General features: G+C 31.7%; 1 protein-coding gene across 4 annotated transcripts in view; it reads right to left on the bottom strand.

Annotated features, from left to right (window-relative positions):
* Positions 1–2,231: 2,231 nt before the first annotated feature.
* The window catches only part of G2E3 (G2/M-phase specific E3 ubiquitin protein ligase), a 62,126-nt gene continuing 52,115 nt past the window's right edge, over positions 2,232–12,242 (bottom strand). For all 4 annotated transcript variants that reach the window (XM_065906288.1, XM_065906289.1, XM_065906290.1 and 1 more), the window contains 2 exons: positions 5,616–5,806; positions 2,232–4,730 (listed from right to left, as the gene is read on the bottom strand). In XM_065906288.1, the coding sequence (XP_065762360.1) occupies positions 4,480–4,730; positions 5,616–5,806 (442 nt within the window). In that variant the 3' untranslated portion in view covers positions 2,232–4,479. The remainder of the gene's footprint in view (positions 4,731–5,615; positions 5,807–12,242) is intronic.

Genomic DNA, 12,242 nt, shown 5'->3' with positions numbered 1-12,242 from the left:
GTTGTGAGAGAGACTGGTAAAAGATTATGAACCTACAATTGTTTAAGAATTGCATTATGGTTTTCACTAAGAAATTAACTGTAATATTGTTGTACATGTATGTATGTACAACATACATACCATGAAGTAGGTATGTTGTAATTAAACAAACGACAGTTACTGTCCTATGGGAAAGTTCTACTTAATTTTTTGTCTTCATGGAATATAAAATAAACAGGCTTTCCCACCTTCAATATGAGAGCCCAAATTTGGACACTTCTACTTTCAAAGCAATTCTATCATCTAACCACTTCAGCTCCAGCATATACCTCCCAAAATATGAGTCATATTGATATAAAACACTCAGACCTGTTTAACATTTATGTACAGTATATACATTTGAAATTATAAAAACTGTCCTAACCAAGGAGATAGTCCCGAGACACCTTGGGACACATGTTTTCAGCACAAGGGGTTACAGTGAATGGAAGGATTTCATGCCTTAGTGAAGGAGCAAGTCCCCATGTTGGCCAGGTGGCACTGATGGTAAAGAATCTGCCTGCCAATGCAGGAGATGTAAGAGACTCAGGTTCGACTCCTAGGTCAGGAAGATCCACCGAGAAGGAAATGGCAACCAACTTCAGTATTCTTGCCTGGGAAACCCCATGGACAGAGGAGCTTGGCGGGCTACAGTCCCTGGGGTTGCAAAGAGTTGGACACAATTAAGTAGCTAACACAAAACCAAGGAGTGCACAGAGTGTGGAACATGTATAGAAAAGTATGTCCCAGAGCCTGTCCGGTGGTTAAGACTTCACCTTCCAACACAGGGCTCCATCCCTGGCGGGGGAGCTAAGATCCCACATGCCTCATGGCCAAAAAATAAAAAAATCAAAACATAAAACAGAAGCAATTTTGTAACACAGTCAATAAACACTTAAAAAAAAAAAAGTCCACCAAAAAAAAAAATTCCCACAGAAGAAGAGTGGCAATAAACAAATACTTCGTATAAGGCGAAGACTGAGTCAGGTTTTCTGTTACTGGAATAAAAGGATTAAACTTATGCGGTTAGTGTTAATTAACCTAATATTTTTTAGTCTTTTAAGTGACTACCTATCCAGATTTTTTAATTTAAATAATATATTTATTCTGCAAACTATTATTTACGTTAGGGGATAGATCATTTTAACACAGAATATCTCAGAACAGCTCATTCAAGAGAGGTTCCTAAATGTTAGCCAACAACTGCTAGCCAGATCTACCAAATGTGGAGAGGAAAGGATCTTGTTATTTACCCAGTACTGTCAGGATCTTAACCTTGTTAAATCCTAACAAGTTACTTAATTTAGTTTATGTAAGAGCTTCACATTTGGTAGCATAAACATATTTATTTACAAAACTTCACTATATGTGTCATGTTTTTGGTTGTCTCTGAAGCCTTTAAAAAAAGGGAAATTAGGCTGACATAAAGTATCATATAATATAATACCTGGCATATAGTAGATACTGGAATATGTTTGGCAATTTGAAGATAAAAGTCAACATGAGAACTTGAAAATGGGATCTCTTCAAAGCAATTCAAATTTTCCTAAACTGTGAGTAATACATATTCAAGAAATTCATCAATACGTTTTTATGCTTTACACTGGATCACTGAGAGCATAAAACCTAGTTTAATGGCTTATTGTAAAAGTGACAACAAGGCATGTGATAATCACTATATATATGACAAATTTATAAATAGTATCTTGCTCTAATAATTAATTTTCTTATAATGACTGAATGTAAAAGCCTAAGTCACTTTACCTTTTACAGTTTTAAAAGGCTTATCTTAAAAAAAACTTACCTATGACACTCTCCTTTACTGTGCATTCAGTATTGAGTAAAAAAGTTTCAACAGCTTCTATATAATTACGAGAAAAAAATTATAAGAAGCCTGAAATGATGTAGATACCAAAGTGAATTCTCAGGTTAGTAATCAAATGAAAGCTTTTTACTTGACCCAAACAAATAATGTCTACTTTATAATATGGAAATTAAATATTACAAAGTATAAAGAAAGTTAGGAGCTAATTTCTGATTGAGATATTTTAAGGCATCTTTACCCTAAATACTAAAATAATAGTAAAATGACTATGTACAAGAATAGTAGAGAACTGTATAAAATGCCTTCAGATGAAGTTCCCACACCAAAAAATTTTTTATTATTTAAAAAAAAATGAATAGAAAACTAAACTAAGACCATTAACGGCAGATAGGTAAGAGGCAAATTTATGGTTTTTCTTGATATTGAGAGTAACAGAGAACAAGCTTGAAAATACATGGCATTTAGACAATTGAAATACTTATGAAATACATATTCACATTTATAAAGGTTTATAACATAATTCCTTAAAAAAAATCGAAAGTCAGTAAAAACTCTGTATTGGCTGTAACAATAGGAAAAAAACAATAGCAACCATGTGACACATTACACTGCAGAAAATAAATAACCTACAGGTTTCTCTGACATAGCTTCAAACATTAACCTAAATCCGTACTGATGAATATCCTTAAAACCAGAAAATATTTTCCAATATGAATATTTATACCTCCCTTTAAAACATGAATATCCCAAATTATTAAACACCTTATCTCTAAGGCCCTGTCTACACATTAGAGGAACTGAAATACTGCTTTTAATCGTAGCCAACACAAGCACACTGCCCCCTATCAGCAGCCTCCACCTCAAAAGCATGTGAGCATTTAACAGCTTTAATTATGACTGTAATTAAATGAATTCAAACTACAAATAACCAGAAAACAGCTTAAATTAGGTTTTCTGGTTTATATTGATTTAACGGCTTTTAAAATTTTATAAAACTAGGTAGGTTAACAAATAAAATGGCCAGTTTATCAACACATTTGGAATAAAATCTGTATGGTGAGTTTAAACTTCTTTTTGGTTAACTGATCCTTTAATTATTTTTGATAATTTAACAGAATTCAACACAAGACAAAAAAATGCCTTGTTTAATGTTTTAAAACCTTCAAGTTAAAGTTTCACTTTTAGTAAATGTAACAAAACAAATTATACTAGGACATGTTTTATATTACCAGTATCACACTACTAATCCTGTCATTTGTCTTTAAAAATATCAGTAATTTACAGATGTTTCTCAGAGAGGATGAGAATATGATGGCTGATACCTGCTTTGCATAGCTAGAAAAAAATGTGCTTAAAAACAGCAATTTTTCTCTCATATGATTTATTTTGGTGAAAAACCCATTTATATTAGATAAAAGATTAGGGACATTATTAGATTTTTCCAATTTCTTCTTTTGTAAGAGTACAGATATGGTGATAAAACTGTCAGATTATGTATCTTCAAATTGTTACTACATAATCTCTTTTTATTTCTAGGTATTCTTTGACTTTTATAAGAATAAAGTTAAAAAAGACAGGAAATATAAGAGTTTATATTAATAAAAGGATATGCAGGGACAGTTAATTCTGCATGGTGAGATTAGTGTGGGTTTTTCATTCTTTGTAGTTCTTTCTTCCCTACTTCTACATGTTTATATAGACAGGTATCTTTCAAAAGTAAAGAAAATAACTGTATAATGTAATGGTGCCAGCTTACCCATCAAACAACCATACTGATAATAAATAACTGTTAAATAGCCAAATCTACCAAAAGGCAATCCACAGAGATCATTCTATTCAGATAACTTAAACTGTGGATCATATACACTGTGGTTTAATACCACACATGGGATACAAACAAAGAAAAAAATCTTATGATTGAAGCCAAGGCTTTAAAGAAGACACTTAAGAGATTTTTCAACTATATTTTAACTCACCTCAGAAGTGTTTTAAGACTATGGAATATCCATAGATAATCTTGAGTATTTGTGCAATTCTGCTTTCTTATATAATACATCTCTTAAGGCATAATCTAACAGCAGTGTGGATCTATTTTAATATAACTCAATGATCTAAAAACATTTAACAACTAATTTAGTGCCATCCTAGAAGAGGATACATATAACACATACTCCAAAATATATGCCTTTGATTTATAAAAAAAAAAAAAAATCACTCATTTAGCTTTCCTACTTAATGCTTTAAAATAAGTAATAATTTGAAAATTGCATAATTAAACCAGAAAAATAACTGTGGCATCCTATACCTAATCCTAATTTACATAAAGTGAGCACAAGTTTTCTGCTTATATACAGTATGTACTATACTTGAAGAAAGTCTGTACAGCCATTCTACAAGTATTTATATTGAGGTTTACAAAGCATGTATATTAAGAAAATAGAAAAATATTAACTTTCACTGGTACACCTTAACAAAAAAATCCTTTTTAGCTTAGGTGGCCAAAACAATCCTTTATGTTCATATTATAAATTTTATTGGTCCAAGTTTGCTCAAAAGTGATGATGGAAAGATTTCTGAAACAAAAAGTATCTACAGCAGCTTTTAAAGAAGCATCCCTTTGTTCAAAACAGGTAATGTCAAATGAAGTGAGGATTTTCTTCTTTTTCTAATCTTAGAGTGTTTTTTATGGCAATGTCCATACTTTCTTGAAATTCTTTATATGTACTGGTGATAGGAAGAGCTAAACAGTTATTACACTTGTTTCCTACAGGAAAATCCATATGAAGGCACTCAATTGATGGAGTAGGTTTAAATCCAGCAGGTGGAATGGACTTGCAACCGGTAGCAAAAATAAGAATGTCTTCCATTGTTACTGTAGATTTACCATCTGAAAAGAATACCAGAAAGAGAGAAAAAGAGTATATAAATAAATCCATGTTATATATTGCTACCATCATAGACTCTTCCCCAACTAGACATGCTGAAAGGCAGAGACTCCCACATTACAGTAGATGCATAAGAGGCAAACTAAAGTACTAAAGTCAAGTATAGTGATAGGAAAATGGTATATTAAATACATGTTTATTTGAATCTCAAACAAAGTAGGACTCATAAAATCATTTGGTTGACCTACTCATCGTATATTTGAATGACTTCCTTAAAATAAAATTATACAGTCCAAGAGGTTCAGTAGGTTTTAAAATGCAATCTTTGGGGGATATATACAAACAATTTTAAACCACTTCTAGATCATTGTTATTTGATAAACTATTTCAAAAATGGCAAAGAAAAAATTAGATGGTATAAAACATCCCAATAAGCTAGTTAAAAAATTTTCAACTAAAAGTTAAGCTTTTTTTACACCATATTAAACAGAATGAATTTATACTGCTAATGTTCACCGATAAATATTATTACCATATTCTGACCAATTCATTTTTGGAATAATTCAATTTGACCTAAAAATTTAAAAAGATGAAGTAGATGACTAGCTTTCAAGCAGATGACTCTCCTATGCTGTGGCAATCACCCATATATTTAGTTTTCTAAGAAGAATGACTCTCATCTCAAATTATCAAGACAGAAACAAGTGAAAGATAAACTTTATAATCTTTCCTTATCATTTTCAACTGTCATAGAACTTGGTTTTAAACAAGTTTCGTAAATAAGTATTGCAGTTATCAGATGAAAGTCTTACTATAAAAAGCAAAACTCAAAATAAATATCCCAAAACAAAATTTTTAAGTTAAATGAAAATAAAACATCTACATACCCTCAAGAGCCTGTAAGTAACTATTCCAAAACCCCAAAGTCTGTACATCAGACAATGTGTGTACTGTAAAAAGATCACTAAGGATTTTTGCAGAAAGATTCTCAGGTTTATGACACAAGATGTGAAAAAATGCTTCTGGATAAGTCTGAATCATCTCCAAAACACCAAGAGTTTTCAGACCCTGTTTAAAACTTAAAGAGAAGAAAAATAATGAACCAACATTCATACACATATATGTTTGGAACACATATTTCTAGCTCATTTACGATTACATAATTAGATGTGAGAGAAAAAATATGGACATACTACATGATAATTTCAAATCAATAACAAGTCAATGCATTAATATAAAATGAATATATTACATGCCTACAGTATTTATAGAACAGGTTTAAAATTGAGCTAATAATTTTCCATTAAAAGAAAAAAAGACATCTAAAATTTTATACTTCAAAGCTAGTTAAAAATGAAAGATTGCAAAGAAACTAAATTTTAGCCACACAAAAATTCAACTTATGTATTGCTAAAAAGAAATTAACAAAGAGAAAACAAAATATTTTGAATACACATGATAAAACACTAATTTCTCTAGATGTACTAAAAATACAAATCAGTTTTCTAGAAGAACAATCCAAATACACAAAATATAAATGCATTATTAAGAAAATACAAGTAACAAATGAATTTTTTAAAATGTACATTCTCACTAATAAGCAAAGAATGAAGATACCATTTTTGCCTATCAGACTGACGAAACCTTTACTGTGTCTCTGATTTCCCTAGCCACCTCCTCAGGTACCCGGCTACACGGATTCATCTTCCATTCTATAAGCTCTTCCTCAACAGCAAAGCTCTTTCTCAAGTGCTTATCTTTCCCATTTTTGAATGAAGGAAAAAAAATTAATCCTATTTTCCTTTGAGACGACCTATGTGAAAGACTCATCTACATTCACTGCCCCCCCCCCCCCCGTCTTAATTTCATATTCACTTTCCCTCCACTCCTTTCTACATCTCAAGAGTAACTGCCCTAAGTTCATGAATGATGTATGGCACCAGTCTCCTGGTTTCCCCTTGTTTCTCTGGGCAGACCTTCTGAGTCTCTTACAAAGCTTTTTCTATCTTTGCTTTCCCTTAAATGTTACTGTTTGTTCCTCGTGGTTCTGTAACAAGGCAAATTTCTCTTTCCTCTTACCATATCCCAATTATTTTGTTTAAGCAGGTTTATGTACATTACTATAAAATCTATTATCTCCAGGGCAGAATATATATCCAACAGACTGCTGGGTACCACATATTCCAAGTACCCAAACTTATTATTAAGTCCAAAAGAAAGCTAAATACCCAACTACCAAAATCAGAACCATAGATGACAATTAATGCCTCCATTACTATTAGTATAGATAAATCTGAATGTCATTCTTAACTCTTCCTTATTCCACTCCTAACTATCAAGTTCTGTGAATGTCCTTTTGTGAAATGCTTTTTGTCTGTTCATTTCTCCATACATGAGTTCCACCTTACTGCAAACCACCTGCAGAGGAACTGTTTCTACCAAGTGTCTAAGTCTCTAAGTTGATTTTCCATGTGAACACCAAAAAAGATATCCACGTCCTACTCCCCAGAACCTGTGAATGTGATCTCATGTTAAGGATCCTGAGATCATTTTACCTAGATTATCTGGGCTTATCCTAAGTCCCATGATAATTGCCAAACACAGAGGGAAAGGCCATGTAACACAGATTCAGAGCTTAGAGCTATGCAACCACAAACCACAGGAAGTTAAAAGAAGCAGACTGAATTCTCTTCCAAAATTCCCAGAAAGAATGAAGCCCTGTGTCAACATGAGGACTAGGACTTCGAGCCTCCAAAACTATGGGAGAATAAATTTGTTGTTTAAAGCCATCAGTTTGTGATAATTTTTTACAATAGCCACAGGAAACTAATAATATACACAATGTCGATGAAGTCAAAACTCCTTAACATGACTTTTTAAAGTTCTCCACAATACAATCCTTGCCTGCCATTCTTGCTTTTAACTTTTACCTTACACTTAACCTTTGAAGCAAATTTCAGCCCAACATTTAAAATTTTATTTTTAATTAAAATTAAATAATTGAAGCTTATACAAAAGCCAGGAAATAACAGAAAACCATGAACCATCACTTGAATTTAAAAGATATTGACATTTTGTGTTTGTTTGCTCAGATTATTAAGAAAAATACTCTATTCACTCAACTAAATCTGTCCATTTACAACCTTCCCTTATCTCCTTCTACAAAGAAAACTACTTGAAACTGCTATTTAACCATTCTGAATTTTTACTATAGCCTAAATTTCATTTTAGTTTCAATATATATGTATCCCTAAAAAATAGCTAGCATTGCTTTGTTTTAAACTTTCCATAAATGGCACCACAATGTATATTTTTCAGAAATTTGCTTGAGAGTAACTTTTTCCTAATTATAACATAATTATAACATAACTGTACTGAATTTCAAGTCTTTTTTATTGTGTCCTGCAAATTTTTGTGGTCATTTTTTAATTCCAGTCTAGCATCTATTTAGAAAATTATACTAGTTCTTACTTTTTAAATGGTTACCTCAAATTTTTAATTGGCATATTTGAAATCAAAAGCAAATCAAGTATTTACCTGCTTGCTGAACAACACAAAGACCCTGGAACATTTGCAACTCCAGTGGCTCTCTCTTGTTACTTAAACATTTTATTTCACCTGGTATCATAAATCCCCAAATGAAACATTAACTTTTTGTACAGTTAATATTTACTCTAATATCAACCAATTTCTTTCTTTACCATTCCTTGTCACTTGCACATCTCCCTGTTAGAATCCTTTACCTCTTGTATACAGTAACCTTGCTACACTCTTTATAGAAGTTCTAAGATTTTAGCTGGAGGTCGGGAAGATCCCCTGGAGAAGGAAATGGCAACCCATTCCAGTATTCATGCCTGGAGAATCCCATGGACGGAGGAGCCTGGTGGGCTACAGTCCACGGGGTCGCCAAGAGTCAGACATGACTGAGCGACTTCACTTTCCCTTTGTAGCTCTACTAGGTCTTCCAGCATACTGTAGAAATGAAGGAGGTAATTATACATATCTCAGGCTTGTCATGGCCTTAAGAGGAATGCCTGTCACACTATTAGGGATAATGTTCACTGAATGTTTACTAGAACCTGTATAAAGATACTTCAAATTGTCAGTTTTAAATTATGTACAAATGTATCAACTGCTTTTTTTGCATCTATAATTATATGATGATTGTTTTTTCTACTTTAATCTATTAGTGGAATGCACTAAAGCAACATTCATTTTTTGATACTCGACCTGCCTTGCTTCCTTTTATAAACCCTCCTCAGAATTGTTAGTTAATTTTGAGGCTCTGTTGCTAGGTACAAACAGACTCAAGACTGCTGAATTCAAGAGAATTTGTTCTTTTTAACACTATTAGGGTCATTTAAGGACAAAGCTTTATGAAAAAATAATTAGAATTTTTCTTTCTTTTGCTTTGAAGGCGTCTATTTAGAATGCAATTTAGGATCCTCTGTCTTTTAATACAAGAGTCTAACTTATATTTAGACTATTCTATCTTATGATTTCTTTGAACATTGTTTTCTCTTGCTTATTTTTAACCCTCTTTTTCTGCTCACTTCTATGATTAAATATGTTTTATTGCTACCCCCACCCCCATCAAACTGGCCTGGAAGTCACATACTCTTCCTATTATTTTAGAATTTTCCCTTTAAAGATACATAGTTGGTTTAACAATCTAAAGGTAATTAATGCTTCTCCACTACTACCTCAAGAATACAAGTTCCTTAAAACAATACAATAAGTCTTCTCTTCTTACAGATCAACTTTTAACTAGTATTTCATTTTAACCATTTCTTACCAAAATTTATTTTTATTGTTTTTTTTTCCTTTTTAATGGCTAATGCTTGTCTTTATTCAAGTTTTTTCTTTTTTTGTTTGGTTTCCTGCTGTTGTTTATATCTTACTTTTTCTTTCTGGGTTCAATTTCTTTCTTCCTTAAGTATGTATTTTATTAATCTCTTTAGGAAAGAAATAAACATGTCTCCAAATGTCTTTATTTCCTTCTTTCTCTTGAATAATAATGTAACTAGCTCTGTGAAGTTATTATCTTGGGTATCTGTTTTCAGTGTTGATTTCACTGAAAAAAAGGTTTCCAGTATAACTGACACTCCTTTTTATAATTTCTTTTTGCTCAGAAAACTTTGCCAGCTTTTGCTCAGTTTTATCACAAAGTACACTGCACTTCAGCATATTAAGCCCTGTGAACTGTGGAACTTCTTAAGCAGCATTTTCTATAATATTGCCCTGCCTCCATGTTTCAGTTCTCTTCTATCTTTAATGAGAAAATCCTGTTTTTTCTTCCAGATCACCAGTTTTGTCTTAAATGGCCTAACATTTAACAGTCAGCAACTTTTCACTTGTATGATCATTTTTGTTTCCTTTTCCTTATGGGTTACTTGAATATTTTTTTGCACTCCATTTTTATCTATAGCATTTTGACTATTTTTATAGATAATTTTCTGTTAAAAAAAATTCCCATAGACATTCTCTTAGGGTAGATCGTTGGTGACAAATACTTTTAATTTTCCTGTAGATGAAAGTGTCTATAGATTCCTTCTCTCTGCTGTGTCCCTGCAGAGATCCTTAGCTGGTTGGCTTTCATCTCTGTACCTTTCAAAAATCTTCCTAAGTTTGTTTTATAAATAGAGTTCAGGGTTTTTAACCGCTAGTTTTCAGTCACTAAGTCATATCCGATTCTTAGAAACACTATGGATTGCAGCACGCTGGGCTTCCCTGTCCTTCACTATCTCCCGGAGTTTGATTAAACTAATGTCCACTGAGTCAGTGATGCTAACCAAACATCTCATCCTCTGTCACCCCCTTCTCTTCCTGCCCTCAATCTTTTAAATGTACTTATGAGAAAGAACAGAAGAGTGTCTATTTCACATTATCTAGAACTAGATGTCTATGATCATTTTTCAACTTAGAAACACTATCTGATTCATTTCACATTTAATGTTTTGCGTCTGTTTTTCTTTTAGATAACTGTAAAAACACTTTTTTTGGTCTCATTCAGTTTGTCCTGTTATTTAAATCTTTGATATGCTATTTTCAATACTTGTTTTGAATGATTATGTGTTTTGTCTTTTATTGGCAATTCTTACTCTTTAGCAATCCCATTAGGCTTGGACTGCAGTGATTTCCCTAAACATTATTATGTATTTGCTTTTGTCTGGCACTCTGTAAGTACTATGAATCTTAAGACCAATTACTTTGTTAATGTCTCTGTGTCAGATTTGGGTCCATCCAGGATGCCAAACCCAAGTTTGGGGCAAACTGAGGGTTCTGATTTCTTATGACATCTAGGGTACTATAGCTTTTGATTTCCTTGTTACTTCTGACATCTGCAGGACACTTTTCTTATGAGCTCGGATATATTTAAAATATCTTTTTTTGCTATATGATTTATCTTTTACATAAAAAGAAGGATCAGTGTTCAGTTTTTTTTTTCTTTTGCCCTCTTTATCTTCATCTGCCTAATTCCTATTTACAAAATTCCTATTTTAATTTAAACACCACTTATATAGATAGTAAAGCTCTTCCTGACACCTAGACTACTCATCCCTATAAAAATAAACAAAAGACTCAAACAAACAGCTATGAATTCTGATTTAGCAATGAGGAAAAAAATCCATCCGTAGGTACATGAACTACTTGTTAGTAAAAGAATACTTTGTACTTCTATGTCATTAAGAGATATCTTTCAAATAGTTTTAAAATAACTATCAAAATGTATATTTGGATTATTGTATTAATTATAATTATGAATAGTATTTCTAACTAAGAAAATTTTGAGATGTAAGTGTCATAGTCAGAAGACACTTGGATGCATTTTAAAGAGTTATGTAACAATTATGTAACTGTTATTTTAAATTACAGTATTAAAAATATATTAGAAATTATATCCTATGTAATTGTTTAAGCTTATGATGTCATAGTTGAATTTGGAAGAGTACTGATGTTCTAAAGGGCTCTAAAAAAACTATGAGGACTATTAAAAAAAAAAAGGTATGAGGACTATAAACGGTCAAGTAAAAAATGAACAGGAGAAACAATGGATGGTATGTTACTATTTATTTAATGAAAGAAATGAGGATACATACACATATTCATATATTTATCTGCTATCATTAAAAAACAATAATGGAAGCCTAAACAATAAAAGCCACTAAGATAATTACTTCATATGAGGATGGGAGATAGATGTAATTAGGATGAAAGTTAAACTTATCTGAATATATTTTGTATAAGAGCTGAGATCTTTCAATATACTTTCATTAGAGATTTGACTTTACATAATTTTAAAATAAAATTTTAATAAAAATCAGTAAAAAGAAAAAATAAAATGAAAATGCATAGTTAGTAGTATAACAACAAAGAGAATAAATATGTCAAATGACTTTAAAGACAGTAATTTGAATTCAAAGTCTTAGACCAAAATGAAAAACAATCCTAACCTGATTTCAGTAATATATGTTTCTAATGATGATGTCGGTATTATTATTCTGTGATGACTA

The sequence above is a fragment of the Muntiacus reevesi genome, chromosome 15 (genome assembly GCF_963930625.1).
Source record: "Muntiacus reevesi chromosome 15, mMunRee1.1, whole genome shotgun sequence".
Classification (NCBI taxonomy): domain Eukaryota; kingdom Metazoa; phylum Chordata; class Mammalia; order Artiodactyla; family Cervidae; genus Muntiacus; species Muntiacus reevesi.
This window is presented reverse-complemented; position numbering and strand designations above follow the sequence as displayed.